Raw genomic sequence first — 25217 nt, 5'->3', positions numbered from 1 at the left:
CCAAAAAGCAAAAAAAAAAAAAGAAAAGAAATTGCTCTTATTTTTCAAAATCTGTAAATTGGCATGCAATAGCTTTATTATTTGCTATTAGTTATAACTTGATCAAATGAGCAATTTTAAAATTAATGTTTACCTTTATTCTAGTACAGTATATAGCAAGGGTTGTGTTTATGTGGGTTATACTTCAGTTTTGCAGATGGTAAAGAATCCTGAGACCAAAAAATTTGAGAACAGCTGTTGTAGAATTCTTTCATGTGGTGGTAGGCAGCTGTATGGTCAGCTCACTCAGCCTTTTTGATCAAGTCATCCGAGCTCTTTGATGTGGCTCTTTATATTTGTGCCCTTGTCCTCCATCCATGTTTGGTGCTGCTCTAACCTCTGAAATTCACAGTTTTGGAAGCAGTAAGATCACAGCCTTTATAATCACTGCTCTCTTGGTGCGTACTGGATCCATCTCTGATTAGTGCAATAGAATGATGAAGACAAACCTTGAGGCCCGAGATACTGCTGCAGGTTCCCGGTTCACCTTCCCAGTTCAAGCAAGCTCAGTCTTCCTGGCCTTCTTGCTGAACTCATCTCTGCCTTTCTAACCCCTCACTTCTTGCCCCCTCTGCTTTTTGTTACACACACACCTCCAGACACGTGTTCAGCCTTGGACGCACAGAGCTCTCCGTTGTCGTCAGGCAGCCCAGCGTTGGGCAGGCATCCACACAGGTGGCGGCTTCTGCAGATTCAAGGTTTTGGTTACTTCAGTGGTTTTCAGCTTCCTAGAAAAAAAATGTTTAATTTGTATTTTAAGTTCCCATTTCCATTCTTTTCTAAGATTAGTCTAAATCTTTGCCACTTCACACCTATTCACTGATCTCTATCTTCCCACACTTATCAGGGTAAAAAAAAAACCAACTTATGGTGCAAGTTCTTTTTTGAAGTAAAATTTTAGTCACCATGATTTATAATACTGTTAATTGATAGGGTACCATAATTCAGGTTCCAAGATAAAGACAGTGATTAATCCTTGGAGGTAATCATTGAGGAGGCAGGAGAAGTGTAAAAGTAATGTGATGCAAGAAAAAGAGGAGGGCAGAGGCGTCCTGGAAGGGAGTGGGTCACCTTGTGCGGGTCTTCTTTGGCGCTGGAGCCTGTAGCCTCTCCCTTCCTCCTGCCTGTTTCCATCCAGACTCTGTGTCTGTAGTCCAACCCGTCCCGTGTCTCCACGCTCTGCTGTGCCTGTGCCATCTTTTGTCATTCTTCTAAGTATCCAAGGCAGTTCACTGAAACACTCTCTCATTTCACATCTAGCCATCACTAAGGACTGTCTTTGCTTCATTGTTCTTTCTAGTTGTTTTGAGAATGAGACATTTAAAAGATGATTAAAGTGGTGCCAGGTGTGTATAATAAGCCCTTGTTAAATGTGACTACAATTAGCAGCTGTTATTTCCCCTCTGCTATCTCAAGTTTCTGTATTCTGTATCTCCAACCTTCTCTCTGTAGCTCAGTGTCTCTTACCTAGACTTTCACATTAGTCTGCCAGCCGGCTTTCCTGCCCAAATGGTCTTTGAAAATGCTGACTTTCCATGAGTCTTTCGCACCTGACTCCATATTGCTCCCTTGGCTGCATTTTGTGCCTTTGCCCTGCCTTCCTTTCCCTTAGTCACAACATGTGCGCCTCAAGAGGGACAGGCCCAGCCATAATGGGCCTGTCTCTCGCTTTCATTTTACATTTTGTGTCTTTGTTTGCAGGATGAATTCCTGCTGGTCTCACAGAGAGCTCTCTTTATCTATGATTTTCTCTTCTCCCCTCCCAGATAAAGTTAGTCTCCTGAACTTTGTCCACCCTCTGGACTTAATCTCTTTTGTTTTACTCTACCAGTTTTTTCCCTGGCACGGTGACTCTGGGGTTACAATTCTGACCTCAGAGCCATGCTGCCTTCTTTGCTTCTTCCCTGCGAGGGAGTTTTTTCACATTGCCCAAGTTACCTAGTCGTTCTACTCTCAGTTTCTTCATTTTAAAAATGAGCTAATAATATGTAGTGAAGATTGGATGACTATTAAACGACTTCTTTAAATACAAGGTTCTGCCCTTCATTGTGAGATGCACCATTACTGTGTTCACCCTTGTGAAGAATTGCATGCTTTCAGTTGCTGAGGATTGTTGATTTCAAGGATATAAGGTGTGAGATGCCTGCATGGCTGAGTCAGTGAGTTTCATTATATGGAGAACTTGGTAGCTGCTGGGTGAGGGCTATTGATCATTCATGCTGTCCTTGGAACTGGAGAGGACAGGGACTGGGCCTCATGTAGCCCTGTCCTGCAGAACAATGCCAACCAGTATCATGACACTGGAGTGTGTGTTTGAACACAGCAGAAGGGATTCTGCTCACAAACCGACCATCTTCTTAAACCTACACCCAGTAGGTCGCTGGAGCACACCCTCTTCTCCCAGTCACAGCTACAGAGAGGCCCCTAGCAACTCAGTTTTCTCCGCTGGGCTGACCTCCTTTTTTTGTTGCCACAGCTTGTGAGCTAAAATACAGACCTTGGAAATGGGTCGTCTACGTAGTCTTTCTTACTGCCCTTACCTTCAAGAACTTGACAGGATTCATAGGATTGTTTCTGTTTTCTTTTTTCCCTTTCCACCTATGGTCTTTTCACCCTGACGGGTGTTAGCAGAAAGGTGAATGATGGAACTCCGAAGGTGGGGAGAGGAATGCAGTCCCTGAACCGAGAAAGCCTCCTGACCTTCTGGTTGAGAGAGACCCCAAGGGTCTTGGGGATTGACTTGGGGATCAGTAGGGGTGATTGAGACTTTTTGCCAGATATTTTCCCAGAATCCTGGTTTCAGTAGATGCTTTAGTTAGGGATCTGCATTCATTTGGGTGGATAATTCTTTGTAAGCTGCTCCAAGACTCTGCCATAACATTATCTCCAAGTATAATGGTTTTGTTTGTTTGTTTATAGGGGAGCATACCTAGCAGAGCTGCCAGGATGGTTGGGGAGTGGACCCTCTGGGCTACCTCTGGAAGTGCTTGCCTCAGAGGTGCAGGCTGATAGTGATACCTGGGGGCCACAAGGCTTCACTCTGCGGTACTGAGGACTACTTGGGTTATATTTGGCATTTCTTATGGGGCCAAATGATGCAAGGGGTCAAATTAAGAGCCTTATATACACTAAGTAGGCATTCTACCACATAAATTCTCTCTGACTACAAAGCCTTAAATTTTTGTTTCTGGGTAGTTTTGCTTCCCTAAGAGAGGCTGAATTGGGAACTTTAATAAGATGATCTTTTGGACTAGAATATAAATATCTTTGATCCTGATTTAAGCTACAATAGTCCTTGTCTTTTGAAAGATAAAAGTACTGTTTCTTAATACCCATGGCGGAAACCCAAATATATGAATTTTATTTGCACATTTGAATCAACTTTGAACATTTTGGGGGGAAAGAACAGTAAGGTAACTTCATTATGGTTCTGAGCCAGATGTGAAATCAAAAGTTGGATTTTGTGAAACAGCTGAACAATAACTGGGTGGTTTGTTTTATTTCTGTCATCTGTAAAGAAAGTGAAAACAGGAAAGAATCGAGTGCTTCATGTATCAAGTCACTGTTTGTGCCTGGTCGAGTGGATATAGCTAAGCTCCTTTCCCTTTTTAATAAATAAGGCTTTGTAAAAGAACAAGCAGAATCCTCACAACTTTTATTATGTTTGTGACTCAGTTGAAATCCCTTTGCTCCAGCTGGGAGAGCACCTGGTCAGGAAGGTGCATTATCTCCTGATAATGCAGCAAGCCCTGCCTCTGTAGACACAGGGTTTTATCAGGGATGTCGGATCACCTGCAGGCCTCCAAGAAGGAATTAGACTCCAGAATCCGGGGCCTCAGTACTCAGGGGGAAAGCCTAGGATGGGGGATGCTGGGTCCGGGGGCCCCCCCTTTGCCCTGCAGAGATCAACCGCTGTCAAAAGTGATGGGGATGAAAGGAAAGGCTGCTGAGTCTTGTGTGGAGATGGCCTGCTGCCCTTCTCTGGTAAGCAGGTAGTTTTTAATCAGGTGTCCATTCAGTTCAAGTGCAGCAGCAAACACAGAGTGATTTGCCCTGGACAGAGCTTAGTTCACTTTCCAGGTTGACATCTGCAGTCTCTTCTTGCCATTTCACGGGTATGGATTTATTTCTGTTTTTCTGGACTCCTGTGAGAATATGAATCTACATCCCACTTAGAATGTTTCCATGCTAGCCTGTAAAACCTCAATTTTATTGAGAGAACTTCCAGCTATTAATATTACTATTGTTACGTAAGCATGAAATGAGCTACACATTTCCTCCTTCCCGCCTCCAAATAGCTATAAAACTGGAACAATTTGTCAGACTCATGTTGGGACGACTCTGGAAATTGACCAGAAGTGAACAAACATTTGACCAAGAGCCACAGCAAGGAAGGCCTGCTGCTCCTGAAGAGGGGCGCTGTGGGTGCCTGCACCCCTCCTTTCTCGTCAGAGTGACGCTCCTGGGCTGAGCTGGCCAAGTGAGAAAGCTGCTGCCTTCACACCAGAGGAGATTGACTTGATTTGGAGTTAGAAGCAGAAAATTCATGCTGTGACAGACCGAGATGTCGCTCATGAGGTCACATGCTGCCAAGAACTGGAGATTAGAGAGCCAGAGGGACTCTGTGACCATCTCCATGTAGCAGCTCTGCTGCCAGGGGCTAGTGTCCATGTCAGGGAGGCCAGAGAACGGGAGAGGAGAAGCTGAGGCAGACATAGAAACTGCTGGCATGCTGATGTGCCTTCAGTCGGATGTCTTGGTCATGGAGAGTCACTGGCAGCGGGCAGGAGGCTTAGAGACTAAAGTGGCTTGAGTCTCAACTCAGTCTAATCATTTGCCAGTGATGAAGACATGGACATACAGAGGGTCATCCCTTGAGTAAGTCTGGAATCAAAAATGAAGAATTAAAAAAATTGCATTATCTGATACATGAGCAGCTGCATACTACGAAGGAGAGAAATTCAGCACATTTCAGACAAACACAACCAAAATCCAGCATGTTGGTGCTCAGGAGAAGCCAGCAAACCAAGATTCTGTTTTGTTTAATGTGTCTTGTTTAGAACAAGAAATGATAAGCAGCAGGAAGGAAGGCAGTCGAGTTAGACTGTCTCAGGCAGGTATAGACTTACAAAGACAGACTATAAATATACTTAAAGAAATAAAAGAAGCTATGCTGACCATGACTCACCAAATACAGGTATAACAACTGAGGGCTTGGGGGATTGGTCCCATAGTAGAGTATATGTCTAGCGTCTCCAGGCCCTGAGTTCAATCCCGGGCACCTCATCCATCTGGATCCTCTGCCTAACACTGCTTGGCATAGACCCGGTAACTCTCTAGCAGTGCCAGGGTAGTCCTTGTGGCCCCATATTCTGCTGGGAGTGGCATACAAATATATGTGTATATTTGATATATATTGATTTGATACATATGTGTTTGACATATATAATATCCAAATGGAAGTCCCATAGTTGAAAAGTAAAAAAGAAAAGTTAAAATTTTGCTAGATATTATATATAGTGATTTTTTGATTACTATCCCAAAGAATCCATGAACTTAACAGTGGATAAGTTAATAAATATTACTCTGTTCCACATAAAGTAACAGAATGGGAGATTAACACTCAAGAACAGTAGAGATAAGTACCAGGAGGATTACTCCACAGCTTAGAAGCCCGCCCTTGCATGCCGGTGGAAAAGGCAGCTCAGATAGAGAAGGAACCACCAAGTACAGGGTGCTAGGAGGACCATTCAGGATGGGAGATACGGGCTGAAAGTAGACTATAGACTGAACATGATGGCCACTTAATACCTCTATTGTAAACCACAACACCCAAAAGGAGAGAGAGAGAGAGAGAGAGAGAGAGAGAGAGAGAGAGAGAGAGAGAGAGAGAGAGCGCAAAAGGGAATGCCCTGCCACAGAGGCGGGGTGGGATAGGGGGAGGATGGGGTGGGGGTGGTGGGAGAAATGCTGGGACCATTGGTGGTGGAAAATGGGCACTGGTGGAGGGATGGGCACTCAACCACTGTATAACTGAAATGCAAGGACGAATGTTTGTAAGTCCTTAACTGTATCTCACGATGATTCACTAATGAAAAAATTAAAAATATATATTACTCTGAAGAACAAATACAAAATATTGAATAATAAGAGGAAACTTGGTGAACTTTGGGATAGCACAGTTATAGTAACATATGGATGATGAGAGGTCCCAAAGGAGAGAATTAGGAAGAGAAAATGTATTTGAAGAAATTATAGACACTGCTTTCCAAAATGTGATGAAAAATATGAATGTACAGATCCAAGAAACTCAGCAAAGTCCCTGTAGGATAAACAAACATATCTTCACTAAGATACATTATAAACATATTATTGGAGATAGACCATGTGAACTTCTGCTGTGGTAATAGTATTGTGCCACTAAAACATATACATATCTACATTAGTGTAAGCTATTGTTACCTCAGTAAATATTTTTTAAAAGGCAGCAAGACAAAGGAAGTTACATAGAGGAACAACGCAGTCAAACCAGAAACAATGGGGAGCAGAAAGTAGCAGAAGGCATAGTCAAAATTCCAAGAGAAAAATGTTTAAACACAGTTCTCTACCTAGAAATCCACCTTTCAAAGTCCTTACTGATGGACTGAAGTGATAGTACAGGGGTTCAGGATGATGTCACTAGGAGTGGAGTGATCTCGGAGCACTGAGCACCCTGAGTGCGGCCCAAACCTCCCACCAACTTATGTTGAATTATAGGCATTTTGAAATAAAGACTTGTCATAATTCTAAAGGGTATCTTTAGGTTGGAAACTAATGTACAAGATAGTAACTTGAAACCATAGGGAGAAATGAAGAACTCCAGAAATACTAAATTTGTGTGCAAATATAAAAAGACATGTGTATACATTCTCTTTATTTCTTCAAAGGCTTTGTAAAGCAAAGAGAGAGAGGTGTGTGTTCAAGAAAGAACACAGGCTTCTCCAGAGGAGAAAAGACGGAGAGTACACATCTTACTGACTTGAGATGAGGCCAGTCACCATGGTGGAGAATGAGCCCCAGGTGCCTTTACAAAGTTAGTTTATAGTCAGGCCTCTTCCGAACTGCCTTGGCATGGAGTTCCTGCGCACAGAAAAAAATCAGTCTGGGTATTGTCACAGAGGAAAAAGCCTTGGACTCTGGATGGTACTTTCATAGTCTTACCATGACCTTTAGATTCCCTTTTCTGAAGGGTCCACCCTTCTGTGGGTGGGGCCTCAGTGTCTGCATCTGGACACTGGTTCATTTTCTCCTTTCCCAAAGAGGTCAGTGTTCACATCTCAAAGGGTTGTGGTCCGTATGCCTTCAGGCTACATCAGGGCTGGGTAATTTCTTTTCAGTTTTTTTATTTCTTGAATAAACTCATTATTAAACTACCCACCTATTTACATGCTTGCAATATTCTCCCCTCCCTGCAGATTGTTATTTTTGGGATGGGAAAAGGTAAAGGATAAATAACTTTCACTGACTAAGGGTACATTTTTTGGTCTCCTTAGGTGTGAGAGACTTTATTAGACGTTTGCATGGCAGTCAGGCAAGCCTGAGGTTCACGATAAAGGCCTTCATGTATTGAAATTAATTAAAAATCATCTAAGAAAAACGTAAATAAAGAGGATTGACGCCTAGTTTAAGCAACTTCTCTAAAGGCGCACAGCTAGTTGAAGATGGAGCCAGCATTCCAACCTTTGCCAGTTTTTTTTTTCCCAAGAATAATTTTTTTCTGTTTTCTTGGGATATCCTAATTTAAAAGCTAGACATTTTAATCCTAGTTTCTGTTGTCAATGTGCAATGAAACATTTTTTTCATAAAAATTTCAAGCACTTTCCTTTATGTCCTCATATTTTACTTGAAAACTTATTTTTCTTGTCCTATTTAACTATTCTTCAGAATTTCTGTCTTACAATGCATCGTGCAGGTTCATCTTTATAATTCATTCTCCTAAAACTATTCAGCATATTACTACTTTTCTCAAAATCCAATGAATGCCCATAGGGGAATAGCCAGTATTTCAGAATTCATGACCCTTCAGAGTATTGTGAATTCCATTTTACCCAACAAGTTTGTTCCTCTTGTCTTCCCCCAGTTTATGCTAGATAGATGGCCTCCAAGCTTTCCTCTGAACAGGACATGGCCTCTTCTCCATGTCATTCCTGTTCTGTTTCAAGCCTGGAACTTCTCTGACCTATCATGATCTTTCACATGGTTGCTGTTGGATCATGTAGTCTCCTTCTTGATGCTGTTTACTCTTAAGGTACACATATCCCTGCTCAGAACTTTAGAGAATACCTTTTCTTTTTATTTATTTTTTGAAAAAATTATTCTATTTTCATATTGTAAGATTTGTATTTCGTATTATGTATTTTGTATTGTATTTCGTATTGTGAGATAAACAATTACAAAGCTGTTCATGATCAGGTTTCATTCATACAGTGTTCCAACACCCATCCCTCCACTTGGGTGCTTTTCCCACCACCAATATGTCCAGTATCCCTCTTGCTACTTCCCCTCCCCAGCCTTTCTCTGTGACAGGCACATCTGCCCACTCCCTCTCCCTCTCTCCCTCTCCCTCTTCCTCTCCCTCTCTCTCTCCCAGCCCCCCCACTTCTTTTGGGCGTTATGGTTTGTAAAACGAATACTGAGAGGCCATCATGTTTGGTCCTTTACCCACTTTTAGCACACATCTCCCATCCAGAGGGATCACTTCCAGCCATCATTGTCACAGTGGTTTCTTCTCTATCCCAACTGCCCTCACCCCTCACACTTGAGGCAGGCTTCCAGGCATGGACCAAATCTCCTGGCCCTTGTTTCTACTGTCCTTGGGTATTAGTCTCATATATTTTTTTAATTCCACAAATTAGTGCAATCAGAATACCTTTTCTTGTCAGGCTCTGTGCTAGGCACTCAGACACACAGATTCAGGGTCACTGAGGAACTCCATCTAGTAAAGGATATGGACGTTTGATCTGACTGGAGCACTACAAAAAGAGTGAGATAGAAGGGGCTGGCGTTTAGATGACTAACCCTTAACAGTTGGCTGTCAGCCACCATGAGTAGGATTCTTGACCTGAGGGCAGGTTCCTGAAATGGGCGTTGACTCTTACTGGCCTAGTCCTTTTACAAAGGAAGGAATGTGTGCAGAGTGACAGTAATGCCTTTAACAGTTCAACTCTAGGAAAATATGAGTCTTTTCCCCATCTTAAAATGTGATGAATGGGGTCAGGGAGATCGTTTAGTAGGTATGGCACTTACATTGCATGCTGCTGACCCTAGTTCTTTTCTAGTTACTACATATGACTCCTGAGCCCTACCAGGAGTGGTCCCTGAGCACAGAGCTAGGAGCAAGCCCTGAACACAGCCAAGTGTGGCCCCTGAATCCCCCTCCCCAAATAAAAGTGGGGAATGACTATTATATATCTTTAAGAGAGTGTGCTTATAATAGAGGATGGAGCCTTTAAACTTGTTTCTTGGGACCAGAGAGCTGGTATAGGAGTTAAGGCATGTGTTTTGCATACAGCTGAACCCATTTGATTCTTGGCACCACATGGTCCCCAAGTCTCTGTGGGTGTGGCCCTGGAGGCCCTAGAGCGCCATTGCGGGTGGTTCTAGGGCCTTCTCCCCAGCAGTCAAGAGTGGGAATAAGTGAATTCTAGGTCACTGGTTCAGGCCTAGGCCTGTGCTTAGTGAGAATTCTTCAATCCGAGAATATTTGTTTTCTTACTTTGTTATTTTTGTTTGTTGTTTTGGAGTCACATCTAGTGGTTCTCAGGGCTTATTCCTTTCCCTCTGCTCAGGGACCACTCTCTGATGGAAGCAGGACTCAGGGGTCCATAAGTGGTACTGGGGATTGAACTGGAGCCAGCTTCATTCAAGGCGAGATCCTTGAACCCTGTATTATCTCTCCTCCCCAATGCATATTTTAAAGATAAGTTTGGTTATGAATACATCATCCATAGAGATATGAACTTAAAAGTAAAGATTTTGGTGTACAAAATGTAAGTCCTAGAGATTTGTCACAATCTTTTTGATGTCTTATCGTTGTTTACCCCCAGCATGCATGATTGCTGCAGAACTCCTCATTCCTGCCCTTTCCCTTGCCACCAGGCGTCTACTGTCTATCACCAGAGACTAATTTACCTGTTTTAGACTATCGTGTGATTTGAATTATGCACTATGTAATCTTTATGTCTGGATTTTCAAATTAGCTTAATGTTTTAAAATTTCATCCATGTCATTGTTTATCAGACATTTGTTCCTTTTTATTTGGGTCCCCAATGTGGCCCCTACTCGGGTGACACCAGGTGGTGCTGGGTGGGCCATGTAGTGCTGGACTCATGCCCGACACATGCTACAGAACTGTGAGCTCTGTACTGGCTACAGTTTGTTCCCTTTGGGTGGGTCTCCCCAGAAGTGTTTGGGGGCCAGGAGATGGATCAATGGCTAGCCCACCTGCCCTGCAAGCAGAAGGCTCTGCATTTGTTTCCTGGGGTCGTCCACATGCAGAGCGCTCGGTTCTGGCAGGTGTGCATCTGTGATCCCGGGCACTGTGAGCAGTTTCCTGCAGCCCAGCCCAGCCAGGCATGTGTGGGCACCACAACAGAAGGGTGCACCTCCCAGTGAGCACTGCAGCCAGAGGATGTGAGAGCCGGCAGAACCCCCAGAACGTGTGTATGAGCACCTCAGCAACCCCGGGAGCATGGTGACCAGAAACATCATGAGCTCCACCACTGGGAGAGCACAGTCCCCAGTGAATAGATGTGCGAGCACCATCTCTCGAGAGAGGGAGCACCCTGGGCACTGAGCAGCACCACCTGCTGCGCAGCCCCTGGTTAGCATCATGACTCCCTGGACAAACTCACTGTCTCCACAGCTTCTTCAAGACTGCAGAGGAAGGAGGAAAGGAATAAATTGTCAAACGTACCCAAAGTTGTCGTTTAACTGCTCATGATGTGAAATTCCCAGTTACATTTATACCTACCTCTAGCTTCTATTAGCCTTTTGACTTTTTGCAATTAATTTTCTTGGTTTAGGGGCTACACCCACTGGTGCTCAGGACTTACTCCTGGCTCTGTGCTCAGGGGGACCCTGTGTGGTGCCAGGGATTGAACCCAGTTCAGGCGACTGCAAGTGCCTTACCCACTGTACTCTCTTCAGCCCTGACAAGTTTTGAAAATTTTAGTGATTCAAATGGGTGTTTAGTGGTTTTTCACTGTGATTTTATTATTGTTGCTGTGTTTGGGTGCCATGGGGATTGAACCCATATCTCACATACTCGAGCATGTTTTCTGCCACTTGAACTATTTTCAAGCTTCCTTACTATGATTTTAATTTTTTTCATCATTAATGATGTGCAGCATTTTCTCTTGTGTTTTGGACCAGCTGTATATCTTTTGAGACATTAAAAAAAATCTGACTTGAATTTTATCATTGTAACTTATTATTTCTATAATATGCATGTAAGTCCTTTGACAGCTGGATTTTAAATATTATCCCCCAATATGTAACTTAACTCTTTCCTTTTCTGAGGTGTGATTTTTTTTTCTTTTTGGGTAACACTGGATGATGCACAAGGGTTCCTCCTGGTTCTGCACTCAGGAATTACTCCTGGCAATGCTCAGGGGACCATATGGGATGCTGGGAATCGAATCTGGGTTGGCCACATGCAAGGCAAATGCCCTACTCGCTGTGCTATCACTCCAGCCCCCTGAGGTGTGATTTTGAAGAACACACTTAACTATTTTTATATCAGTTTGCCATTTTTATATTTTAAACTTGAGAACTTTTATATTTTTCTAAGATAATTTTTCTGCCTAATATTTTCCTAGAAGTTTCATTGCTTTATGTTTCAGGGGATGTCAAAGGGCCCTCAGAGATTCTCAGCAACCAGGCTGGTGGCCCAGTGCAAAGGCCTGAGGATATGGTGCCGCCCAGGCCCTACAATGCTGGGATTGCCCGGGCCGGCCTGGTGGTGCTGAGGCTGTATTAGTGAACCTCGGAGGGGGCATCAGGTGGTGCCAAGGATTGAATTGGAGTCTGATGCATGCAAGGCCCGCTCCTAAGCCCCCATACTATTTCTCAGCCTCATAGTTTTTAAGCTTAGGTTAATGATTTATTCAGAATTCATTTTTAGTGTGTTATGTGCTGAGGAATTACTGTCTTTTCAATATGCATATCCATTTGTCCCAGCATTATTTATTGCAGATGCCTTTTCTTCTGTATTGAATTACATTTCATATTTATGTGGGGCTTTGTTTCTAGACTTGTTATTCTGTTCACTGAGCTGTGTGCTTAACCTTGCACAAGATTTGAACATCTGAATACTAACTTTATTTTCCTTATTTTTGCCTTTCTCTTTTGTCTGTAGTCCAAGACTTATGTATTCTACCTGTCTGTCTGTCTGTCTCTCTCTCTTTCTTTCCCACTGTTTGTGTTTTTTGTGGAGATAGGGGGCACGCTCAGGAGTGCTCGAATCAGTGTTACTCCTCTCGCTGTACTTAGGAATTACTCCTGGCAGTGCTCGGGATGCCCAGGATTAAATGCGAGTCAGCAGCTTGCAGAGTAAGCACTACTACTACTGCTCCAGCACAGTCTATATGTGTTTTTAAAGTTTTAAAAATTATGTAGACATGCAGAAATTGTTGAGTGATTCAGATTATTTTGAAGAGAAGAGCAAAGTTTAAGGACCGAAGCTACCTGACTTCAAAACTAAGTATAAGCAAACACTCCCGGAAAATATAGACAGAAGGGAGAAAACCCAAGCAAAAGGCAATATAGTATTCAGGCATGAAAGCTTTCCTGAAGTTGAACTATAACCAGAGCTGTCTAACTCCAGCACCTTGGAAAGTGAACAGTTTAATTTAATTCAGCACATTGAAACAAACCTTCAGGGGGGAGGAGGGGCGGGTGTTGCTTGGTTTTGTTTTGTTTTTGCTTCCCCTTTCCTTCCCTCTTGTACTTGTTGTCATAACAGTGACCATGGCGGTCACTCACACTTCAGCCGTGCTGCTTATACACACTTGGCTGCATTGTGCCAGAGACCACATGCTTGTAGTGCTGGTGACTCCCAAATGGTACTGCTCCTGGATCACACTGGGCTTGGAGGGTGGTTGTAGGAGTTGCACTCACAGCCTTATTCTCACAAGGTAGGCTGTTGGCCATTAAACTACCTCGTGGCCCCTCGCTGCTGGTTTTTATTCCCATCGGTATTTTGAAATGGTTGTTGATCAACCTCTTTATCTCGTCTGAGGATTTTTTCTCAGTTCTCTGCAATTCCAGGTTGTTAACTCCCAAAGCCACCTTGTTTCCCCCTGTAATCATTTTCCACTTCACATCTAATATCTAAATGTGAATGAATATTTTTGATGTGATTTTGCTTTTAAAAATGAGACAGTAATTTAGTAGTCCTATTTTAATAAAATGTTCTGTTCTGGATCTCTTCATATACTGTTGATTTGATTTTGATATTAATTACAATTATATCAGGAAACATCATTCTGCAAAGAGCAGAAATCCCAACTCTGTTATATGATGGATAAACAGTGGAGAGACACTTACCTCTCGAAGCAAGAATTCATGAGGCCGGGCAGCTCGTTTGGTTAATTCAGCAGCTCAGTGTACATGAGGGCATGAAAACATTCTGCTTCTTCTATTTAATTTTTCTGCTTTAGGAAAAATTTCTCAGCATATTTAACTTTGTCCCAAGCCAGCTCTATTTTCCCCCCCATAAGTTAAAGCTGTCCCTGTGGACATGAGAACAGCACGTGTCACTCTCTAAGGAGAAAAGCCTCTACAGAAGCTCCATGTCACGCTTCACAGAACTGACCTTGGTGTTATGCAGGTTACCCATAACCCTGTCATGGTAAGAAGGCGAGGCCACAGTGAGTGCGAATTACCTGCGTCCCTGTGTTTTTGCGTTTCATAAGTCAGTGAACTAGTGCAGAACTAAAGCAGTTTCTTCCAGACTGCACAATAATCTGTCTAGTTCTGGTCTGTCTGGATTTTATTTTTATGTATGGTATTCTGTTTGAAGCCACAGTGAAACCCATACCTTGGTCATAGACTTAGGCACACATAATATTGACTTATTTGTCTGCTTTATTTTGCCCATATATGTACTTGAAAAATCAAAGGTTTTTCTCATTACCCTCCCTACAGTCTAACTCAAAAGAAAAGACAGCAGTGGAAAGTTTGGTGAAGTATGGTGTCATTTAGAAATGTCATTCAACTGCATAGAAAAAAACTCAAAAACCCAACCCACCACCTAGGATGCTTTTTAGTCAGGTTGCATGAGTCTGACTAGCGGCATCACTGGAAGCATTCCCCTTGTTCTGCGGCACAGTCCTTAGCCTGTCAGTTTGCCACCTCTTGGAGATACTTGGTTGCTCTGACAGATCCTGAGACGTCAGAGGTATGTAAAGCAACACCAGTTGTATCTGCTCCCCTTCTTCTTTTCTTTTGTTTCCAGGAAAACTTTCTAGCCTTGTACCTTAGAAGCCCCAGATGTCATTTAAAATTTTCCATTAGTCACAGTTCCCCCAAATCATTGATTTTAGTATTATGTTTTATTTATCTAATATATATATATAATTTTATCTTTCAAAGTAGCACTGTCATCCTGTTGTTCATCAATTTGCTCGAGCGGGCACCAGTAACGTCTCCATCGTGAGACTTGTTGTTACTGTTTTTGGGATGTCGAATACACCACAGGTAGCTTGCCAGGTTCTGCTGTGCAGGAGGGATACTCTCGGTAGCTTGCCGGGCTTTCCGAGAGAGGGATTGAGGAATCAAACCCGGGTCGGCCACGTGCAAGGCAAACGCCTTACCCGCTGTGCTGTTGCTCCAGCCCATCTTTCAAAGTATATCAGTAAAGGGGCTGGAGCAATAGTACAGCGGGTAGGGCGTTTGCCTTGCACGCGGCTGACCCGGGTTCGATTCCCAGCATTCCATATGGCCCTCTGAGCACCGTCAGGGGTGATTCCTGAGTGCAGAGCCAGGAGTAACCCTGTGCATTGCCAGGTGTGACCCAAAAAAGCAAAAAAAAAAAAGTATATCAATAAAAATTATTAATGATATATTTTAAATCCTTGCTTTTTAAAAATTAGTGTGTAATTTACAGCTGCAACAGTTTAGCCATATTTCAAGTATTCAAAAATATAGTACTGCACTGTAGCACTGTCATCCCATTGTTCATCAATTTGTTCGAGCGGGCATCAGTAATGTCTCCATTGTGGGACTTGTTACTCTTTTTGGCATATCAAATACTCCACTGGTAGCTTGCCAGGCTCTGCTGTGCGGACGGGATACTCTCAGTAGCTTGCTGGGCTCTCTCCAAGAGAGACGGAGGAATCAAACCTGGGTCAACTGCATGCAAGGCAAACGCCGTACCCACTGTGCTAACTGTTGAAATATAAATGTTTTTATGAAAATATTTTAATATTTATTTTAATTTTTATTGAGATTCTGTGCTTTACAATACTATGTTTGGTGACTTCATATGTGGTAATTCTAATACCACACCTATCATCAGTGTATCCACCTATCTTTCCCAAGGATCTTCAAACCCACCCTCCTCCCTAGATCCATCTCTACTCAACTGTGTGGATCATTTCTCCTTCTGGTAATTGGTAAATATTTTTAGAACCTATTAACTTTCTGGGGCAAAATGTATGCAGCCATATGCAATTATATGTTTACTATAAATTTTACTTATTTAATGTTATCTGGTATACAATTTACAAATAGTAAAATGCACAATACTCATAAATTTTATATAGCCAAGTGATTACCATAGAATGTTGTCATTAAACTTTGCCAAAATCTTACAGCTAATCTTTACTTGTTGCAGTTCTACCATGATTTGACAAAATGAGACTCCAAATATCTGTTTCATGGTATATAGATCACAATATAGATCCTTAAAGAAGTTGCTTAAGGGGCCTGAGAGATAATGCAGTGGGTAAGGCACTTGCTTTCCATGTAGTTGACCCTGGTTTGATCCCCAGCATTGCCTGTGGTCTTGCGAGCACCTCAGGGAGTAATCCCTGAGTATAGAGCCAGGAAGAAGTAAGCCCTGAGCTTACTTGTTTTGTTTTTGGTGTGGCTCCCAAAACAAAACAAAACAAAACAAGTTTCTAATGTCTTCGTCAAAAAATGTAATTCTAACATGAATGTTGGTAGTATTGTTTATATTAATGAACAAAATGAAAGGGAAATAAGATCCATATCAGAACTTCTCTCATTTGTCTACATGAGCTTTTTTTAACTGAAAAAATTTTGAATTTGATGTTTTTGAATATTGGAAAATATTTTCATTTTTTGACTGTTCACAATAAAATGGCTATAATTATGTCACATGTTTCAGCTTAATGTGCATTATTGCCATATAGTTTTAATTCTAAGATGGCTGGATCAGCAAACTTTTCCCATAATGGGCCAAATAGTAAATATTTTAGACATTGAGGGTCATATGACTGAAGCAGCTATTCAACTCTGGTGTACTAAGGCAAAGGCAGCCTTCGTATGTAAATAAATAGGCATGGAGATGGTCACGAATAACTAGATTTTTAAAAGCTGGCCCTGCATGAATTTGCCCTTCAGGCTTTTGTTAGACAATTCCTGGTTTCAACAGTCAAGAAGATTTATAGTGTTTGCCAATTTCCCTGATATATTTAATCAACACAATGACAGGGATTTTTTTCTAACTGGGAAAGAACTTTATTAACCTTAGTTTTAAAATTTGCTCCCAGGTTCCATCAGCTTAATTAGCTGCAAAGAATGAGTTTTATGGAAGTAAAAATTGAAAAGAGCTGCAGTGTCCAAGGGGCTTGAGCTTAAAAATATTAGATCTACAGCTTATTAGATCCTTAAACAAAATTTTAAGTCAGTCATAATAGAAAAGAACATCTACTGACTTCTTCAAGTTTTATCTTCGTTAGAAGTTGACAGTTCAGTTCGCTTCATTCTTGGAAGCCTTATCAAAATTCTCTCCAAGATCTGGAACTTCATCATCATCATGCTCTCCAGTGCATGTGGCACTTTCCCATCTAAGATTGTTTTGGGACAAGCTTCAGCAGGTCTCCTTAAACTAGTCAGATGGTCTGCAGCCAGCTGGTTTAGTTGCTGGGAAGCATTTCTGTCAGCAGCTTTGTCTCAGCATAGCAGGTAATGGTGGAAGTGCTTGTTGCCAGGGATGCCTGAACTTTAGGGTTGCTAAAGTGGATCACTGTTCCTTGGTTTGTGAACAGATACTTTTTCAATCCCAGCAATACTGTTTACACTGAACTTCTTTAAGGAGAATTGAAGTTCTTTATCATCTGCTGTACTTTTTCTATGAACCATGTTCTTCTTTGTGTGAGCAGTTCCAATCCTGCCAATGCTTACCTGTGCCTGCAGTTTGACGAGCTTCCTTTCTTTCTTCTTTTTGTACCTTGTTGGCATGGAAATGTGGCCATACAGGGGACTAGGTTGGCGCTCAAAGGTTCTTGAAGACCAGCTCAGATTAGGTGCACATGCAGGGGCCAGTGATAGATTTAAGGCACTAACTTGAAGTCCCTGAAGGTGGATGTGGAAAGAAATACATAGTATCTCAACATTATACCCATCACAGGTACAATAGAAATCTCAAAAAAAGATTTTGAGATAACCAAAAGCATAGAAAATAGAAATGCTAAGAATTCAGAAGTGATATATTTTAAATATTTAATATTTTCATTCGTAATGTTTAATTTTTGTTTACATATAACTTTTTAGTAATGACTGAATTTGGCAGCTTACAAAAACTCTTGAAAAATATCCACTGTCATAAGCTAGAAAGAACCAGATCTAGAATTTTTCTGCAAATAGCTAGCATTGGATAATGCAAAGCTCACCATTTCCAAGAATCTCATCTAATTTTTATATATGTATCATAGGTGATATCTCATGCCAGGGAGGGTGGGAAATTGAATACTTAACCCTTTGGCCCTAGAGGAGAGCAAGGGAAATTTCTGAAATACATATGAAGTTGGTCTGGATTTTGTTCTGAAACTTTTTCCATTAAATTGTAATGTATGCGGGGCTGGAGAGATAGCACAGCGGGTAGGGCGTTTGCCTTGCACGCGGCCGACCCGGGTTCAAATCCCAGCATCCCATATGGTCCCCTGAGCACGGCCAGGGGTGATTCCTGAGTGCATAGCCAGGAGTAACCCCTGTGCATCGCCAGGTGTGACCCAAAAAGCAAAAAAAAAAAAAAAAAAAATTGTAATGTATGCTTATATGGATAAACATATATGTATACATATGAATATCATTTTTATCTGAAAATGATTTCATATATAAATATGTTATTTAGTTTCTATTTAGCACTTAACACTTGCATTATGTGTACATATAAAACCTCCTTGGTGGTCTACTGGTTAGGATTCAAAGCTGAATTTCACTGGATATTCATATAGATGTTTTCTTTTTCACTGTTACTGAATTATGTTGTGTGATTTTCTGTTTTATTTCTATTTAACCAATATATTGGAATCTTTTTTGTAGGTATTCCATTTTTTTAATAACATTAATGCTTTAGTAAATATTTTTGTATGTATCCTTGTGCATGTATATGTGTTTATTTTGTTTAAAATATTTGGGGGGTGGGTTAGGCCATCATACCCAACAGTGCTCAAGGCTTTCTCCTGACTCTGTGCTTGGGGTCACTCCTAGTAGACTCTGGGAACCCTATGTGGTGCTTGGGATTGAATCTGGGTTGGTAGCGTGTGAAGCAAGCACCGTACCCACTGCACTATCATTCCAGCCCTGTGTGTTTATTTTTAAGGATGGATTCCTGAAAGAGAAGTGAAAGACAGTGTACAAAGTAGAATTACCAGAATATTTAAAATGTTGCAATAGCACAGCGTGTAGGACATTTGCCTTGCATGCAGCTCACCCAGGTTCGATTCTTCCGTCCCTCTCAGAGAGCCCAGCAAGCTACCGATAGTATCCTGCTCACATGGCAAAGCCTGGCAAGCTATCCGTGGTGTATTCGATATGCCAAAAACAGTAACAAGTCTCACAATGGAGACGTTACTGGTGCCCACTCGAGCAAATTGATGAGCAACGGGATAACAGTGATACAGTGATTAAAATGTTGTTACCAGCTGTAGTTGAGAGTTTTCCCTGGATATCACCTGCTTTGAAACTTTTGCCTATTGTGTTGGATAAATTTTTATGTATATGTTTCTGTATTGTGTTATTTCATTATTTCTTAACTTGAATCATATTTATTTTTTAACTGATTGACTTCTATTCTGTATCCTATCCACATTCTTACCCATTTTTTACTTGAATTTTTAATTCTTTTCATTTATGAAGTTTCCTTGTATAGTAAATAATTTCTGTAGCTTTTTTTGTTGTCTGTCATTTAGATGCTTCCATTGTTTAGTAGTAAGTATTTGTCAGGCTTTATTTTCATGACATTTATTTTTAACATATTTGGAAGATTCCTCATTCCAGGATTCAAGTATGTTCTTTTGTATATTATTCTAGTACTTTAAATTGTCATACTTTTTGCATTTCTATCTTTTCACAGTCTAAAGTTTTGTATATGTGTAGTGTGGGCTGGGAAACCTTTTTATTTCTAAAGGAAAGCTAACTTTTAACCTCACTTACCTCCTTCCCAACTAATTCTGGACTGTACAATGAGTCTCTTTGTAACTTTGCTCTCTGTTCGGTTAATCTTTTGATCTATTTCTGAAACAATGCTATGTTATGAATCAACATGACATATTTATCTGCTAGGATGAGAAAGTCCTCCTTGTCATGTTTGTTTAGTTTTTCAGGAGACCTTGAAAATCGCTTGTCAGAGTCCTCTTGAAGTGTGTTTCTCAACCCCTTTCCAGCCGTGGCCCACTGCTGACCTTGTTTCCTTCCTTCCTCTGTTCCCCCTCTCCTACCAGTTGTCCCTTTAATGTTGCACTGTATCTCCCGTCCCCCTGATTAAAGTGTTTTTACCTTGGAACATCCTGGGAGCCTGCGCTCTGCTCTAAAGAACTGATTTTGGTGGGGAGGCCACACATGTTGTATTTAGGAGCTACTCCTTGCCTGGGGAGTGCTCGCAGGCTCAGGGGACGAAACAATGCCATGGATGAAACCCAGGCCTGCGTCTTCGATGCAGGGCATGAGCTCTGCCTGTTGAGCTCTTGCTCAAGCCTAATATTGTCAGGGTTTTAATTGGGATTGTAATGCTAAATTTAGAAATAAATTTTAGGAGCGTGAACTTTGATGTTATTTGAACTTTCAAAATAAGTCTACAAGTAGGGCAGTCATTAACATACAAACCTCTCCTACCCACTTCAAATCCTCATACATTTCCCCCATGAGTACTAGTGGATTGTGAAGCTGACCAAGGCCTGAATATTTTGATGGTGCTAAGCACTAGAGAGCATTCTTTCCCTTAGTTTATTAGTTTCATTTATGTGGAAACATTAAATTTTATTAACTGTCTTTTCATATATCTCCTATAGCTATTTTCCCTTTATGTCATCAATATGATGTATACTACTATTATTTCTGTATTGAATCATATACTTGTGTCTATAAAATTCTACCTAATTTAGATGTTCCATTTTAAATTACTTTTAGCTTGCAAAATTCTTATGAAGGAATTATTTATCTATTGCAGATAACAAGTGTTTCCAAAATTACTGGCTTCACTATGGATTGTTGTTCTGTAGAGTGACTAAATTCAATTGAATAATTTTTGTTTGGGATTTCATTTGCTATTAAATTTTTGTTGTTGTTTTGGGGCCACACCTCATGACGCTTAGGGGTTACTCCTTGCTCTGCACTCAGGGAAGACTCTTGTGGTGCCCATATGCTCAAATGGGATGGCAGGGACTGAACCTGGGTTGAGTGAATGCAAGACAAGCACCTTAACCACTCTACTATCTCGCTGGCCCACATTTGTGATTAAATATTGACTGGACCTGTTGACATTTAAAGCTGACCTTGGCTCTTTGATATCCAAGGTAGTTCTCTCTGTGGCCAGCCATTGTGATGGCTATTGGCTGGGAGAGGAGCACGTATTGTTGCCTGGTACAGTTACACTTGCCTCTCTGTGGGCTTGGGATGCTCACTTCTGATGGCTGGTTGGACTCAGAGAGCACAAGCCAAGTAAGCCCAGGCATACCATGAAATCCAGGATGAAGCTTTGAGGTTCCTTATGACCAAGCCTCAGAAGTCATTTTCATTGTATTCTATTGATAAACCAAGTTATTCAGTTCAGCCCCGATTCAAAAGGCAAGAAATTATATCCCAGCTCTTATACAGAACCACTTGGTCAAGAGAGATGTTGTGATGGGGGAAGTAATCTTTGGAGACATTCTGTCAATGATACACATAATTTACACATCCTGCATAAAAAATACTCACTTCACTGCTTAAGAGCCACAGAATTTTATTTCATTGTGGAGTAGTGCAGCTCAAGATCTCTGCCTTGTCACATGAAAAAATGCAGTGCATCACTAATCATCAGGGAGATGCAAATGTAAGCAACAATGAGATATCATCTCACACTACAGAGACTGTCACACATTAAAAGGAACAAGAACATCCAGTGCTGGTGCAGATGTGGGGGGGAAAGGGACTCTCTTTCATTGTTATTGGGAATACCGACTGGTCCAGCCTTTTTGGAAAACAACATGGGCATTCCTTAAAAAACTAGAAATTGAGATCCCATATGACCCAGCAATACCACTTCTGAGAATATATCTTGAGGGTGCAAAAAAGCACAGTATAAAAGACATCTGGGCCTGTATGTTCATTGCAATACTGTTCACAATAGTCAGAATCTGGAAACAACCTGAGTGCCTGAGGACAGATGACTGGTTAAAGAAACTTTGGTACATCTACACAATGGAATACTATGCAGCTGTTAAGAAAGATGAAGTCATGAAATTTGCTTATAAATAGATGGTGACAGGGAGTATCATGCTAAGTGAAATGAGTCAGAAAGAGAGGGACAGACAGAGAATGACTGCACTAATTTGTGGATTATAAAATATCATAATATGAGACAAGATCCAAGGACAGTAGAGACAGGGCCAGGAAGATTGCTCCATGAATGAAAGCCTACCTTATGAGCTGGGAGAGAGAGCAGCTGGGATAGAGAAGGGATGACTAAGTCATGGCTGAAGGGATTCCTCAGGATGGGAGGTGTGTGCTGAAAATAGATAAAGGATCAAACATGATGGCCTCTCATTATCTGCATTGCAAGCCATAATGCCCGTAAGTAGAGAGAAAGAGGGAAACTGTCTGCCATAGAGGCAGGGGTGAGGTGGGACACGGGGGAACTGGGGACATTGGTGGTAGAAAATGTACACTGGTGGACATTTTCTGGTGGAGGTATGGGTGTCCAATCATTGTATGACTGAAACTCAAACATGAAAGCTTTGTAAGTGTTACTCACAGTGACTCAATAATAATAATTTTTTTTAAAAGTCTGCCTTGTCTTATGTTTTTAGTGTGGATGAAGCTTTTTGGGCGTGGTTCCTCCAGGACAGTTCTCTACGTGAGGATTTTAATAAAGAGCAAGTTTGATTAGGCTTACACCCAAGTTTCACTTACCAATTTCTGTTCTCATTCTGCTTCTGCATCAAGACAATGCCTAAAGCTATTTGGTATATTATTTTGCTTATGCTTTTGTGGATCAGGAATTCCGGAAAGGTTCAATTAGATACATCTGACACTTACTTATCTTTTGACATGGCTTTTTCCCTCTTTCTGTCCCAAATGTCTTATCCTATGTAGCCTTGCATATATCAGTCACATTTCTCTTATGACAGTCACATTCCTAAAGGTAAGTCAGAATTTCCTGGCCAGTTATTGACTACACCTGGATCTAGCAAGCTATTGCTTGCTTCTACCACAGTGCTCAGTTAGAGCACCAGCCCAATTCAAAATGGGTATAGAAATGGGTATAGAAATGGAACACAAGACCCAGTTGTAGAAGGACAGTGAAGTGGGAGATACCATTAATGTCACCTTAGGAGAAAATATATGCCAAGTGCTTTTTATTTAAAAAAAAATTGTGGGGTGGTGGTGATTAATTTTGGGCCACACCCAGCTGTGCTCGGGACATATTCCTAGACTTACACTCAGAGATCACTCCTAGTGGAGCTCAGAAGACCATATGGGGTGCTGGGGATTCAGTCCCAGACAGCCACATGCAAGCGCCCTACCTTCTGTACTGTCTCTCTAGCCCCCAAATGCTAGAATTTTAGAATTTAAGTTTGATTATTTGTCAACACTGTGTGTGAATATGAATCAGTATTGCTTTTCCAAATGTAGTTGTTAGGATTATATTCACTTTATAATGCATTTGCATTAGGAAGCTTTCTCTCTTTGCCACCAATCCTCACCCTCTCCCCGATTTTTTGATCCAGAAATAATTTAAGTAGATCAGAATTACCTGCTTAAAGTTTGGAATAACTCTTTCATAACATTTTTGAATTGTTTACATAAGAGCTTAAGACTAACTTACCCAAATGTATTGGTTTGATTTTGTCTTCTAGTTAGGAAATCTTCTCTAAATCGAGAACATTTAAATATTTCCCCACAGTTCTCTATGTTTTGGTTTTATATATTGCATAAACAATTCTTTACTTCATCTAGAATTATTTATATGGAGGTATAGTTCTCTGTCTATTATCAAAATTTAACTAATTAGGTGATAAGACCTAATTACCACATATGTGTGTGGCGGCCTTTATTCTAAACAATTTTATATGTTCTAGAATCTTCTCTGGGTTCCTATTTTCTCCTGTTGATATATCAATTCTCTCTCCGTGTCTGTTTTTATTTCATTGTAACTCTGCCAAATGGATTTTATTGTGAGAGCACTAAATGTTTATGCCTAGAAGATGAGAGTAAATGACACTTGGTCTGCACTCAGGATGTACAATTTTAGATATTGAGTTTAAAAAGTTCAAGAATATGTACAATATATTTTAGCCACATGTTTTTCTATTAAATTTTGTTTTCCATAAAGGAAGAAAAACTAGAAAAATACCAATTCTTACATTCCAGTGATTATGAGCATGGCATTCAGGTACACAATTTGGTGTCTGAAAGTCATTAAGAAAGGAAAACAAAAAAGTTAGTCATGAAATGCATTTATCATGAGGATGGTACAAAATTTAAGTAAACCGAAGAAGAAACTAATTTTTATTTATTGAAGAAAATTACTCCTCAAGTTATCCTAGTATGTTTAATTTTGAACCACATCATAATTAATAAATTACTTTAAAGTGTATTCTTCAAAAATAAATATTTTATTTTCACTAATCCAGCTTATTTTTGTTTTACAGATATTGTTTTGTGTTTGCTTTGGGATACCTCACAGTGTGCCAAGTTACTAGAGTTTATATCTTTGATTATGGACAATATTCTGCTGATTTTTCAGGGTAAGCATAAAATTTTGATTCAATAACCTGTTGTATCTGTTTTTGCATATTGATTGAAGAAAAGAATACAGTTGCACTTAGTGGTTCAAATAAAAGCTGGTGTTAAACATTTTAGTCAGAAATTTCATAATGAGTTTAACATTTTTCTTTTAAAGTGTTCTTTCATAGTATGGTATAAATCATGAAATAACCTGCCCTTTTAAATTGACTTATTTAGTATTTCTAAATATGTAGCAATAAATTTATTATGTGACATTCTGAGATTGAAAGAATTTTCTAGTTCTGAAAAAAATCTAAAAACATTTCTGAAAATCTAATTCTGAAAAAAACTTGAAACTATTGAAAATTGAGCTTGTAGAATTGCTACCGTTTCCTTGTTCTTTTGAGTTCCTTTTATAGTTATTCATCAGCATCTGTGTAAGATCTGATCACTTGTTCTTTCTTTTTTAACACCTGCAAACCAAGGACCATAGGCGGTCTAATCAAACTGAATGTCCTAGAGAAAACCCTTGAATTTTGATTCTGTGCAATGATGCATTTCATGTTTTTGAAGTGTTCTACTTCTCATATTGAGTATTCAACTGATCAGTGGAAATAACCTTGGGCTTTTGTTCTTTGAGTGAGAATTTTGAGACCATTTGGTTCTCTTTGTTCAGCAACAAAATTGGCTGAAGGTTTTCTATGAGATAAACACTAGTGGAGTCATTAGGCGCTTAACTT

At 40.6% G+C, this 25217-nt stretch overlaps 1 protein-coding gene and 1 pseudogene across 1 annotated transcript in view; one reads left to right on the top strand and one right to left on the bottom strand.

Moving 5' to 3' along the window:
* MBOAT2 (membrane bound O-acyltransferase domain containing 2) overlaps positions 1 to 25217 on the top strand; it is a 143283-nt gene that overhangs the window by 76768 nt on the left and 41298 nt on the right. Inside the window, exon 4 of the mRNA XM_004609371.2 lies at positions 24402 to 24497. Within this exon, the coding sequence (XP_004609428.1) occupies positions 24402 to 24497 (96 nt within the window). The remainder of the gene's footprint in view (positions 1 to 24401; positions 24498 to 25217) is intronic.
* On the bottom strand, positions 17018 to 21086 carry LOC105943030 (transcription factor BTF3 homolog 4-like; annotated as a pseudogene).

The sequence above is a fragment of the Sorex araneus genome, chromosome X (genome assembly GCF_027595985.1).
Source record: "Sorex araneus isolate mSorAra2 chromosome X, mSorAra2.pri, whole genome shotgun sequence".
Classification (NCBI taxonomy): Eukaryota; Metazoa; Chordata; class Mammalia; order Eulipotyphla; family Soricidae; genus Sorex; species Sorex araneus.
Note: the sequence above shows the minus strand (reverse complement) of the source record. Positions and strands in the feature narration are given on the sequence as shown.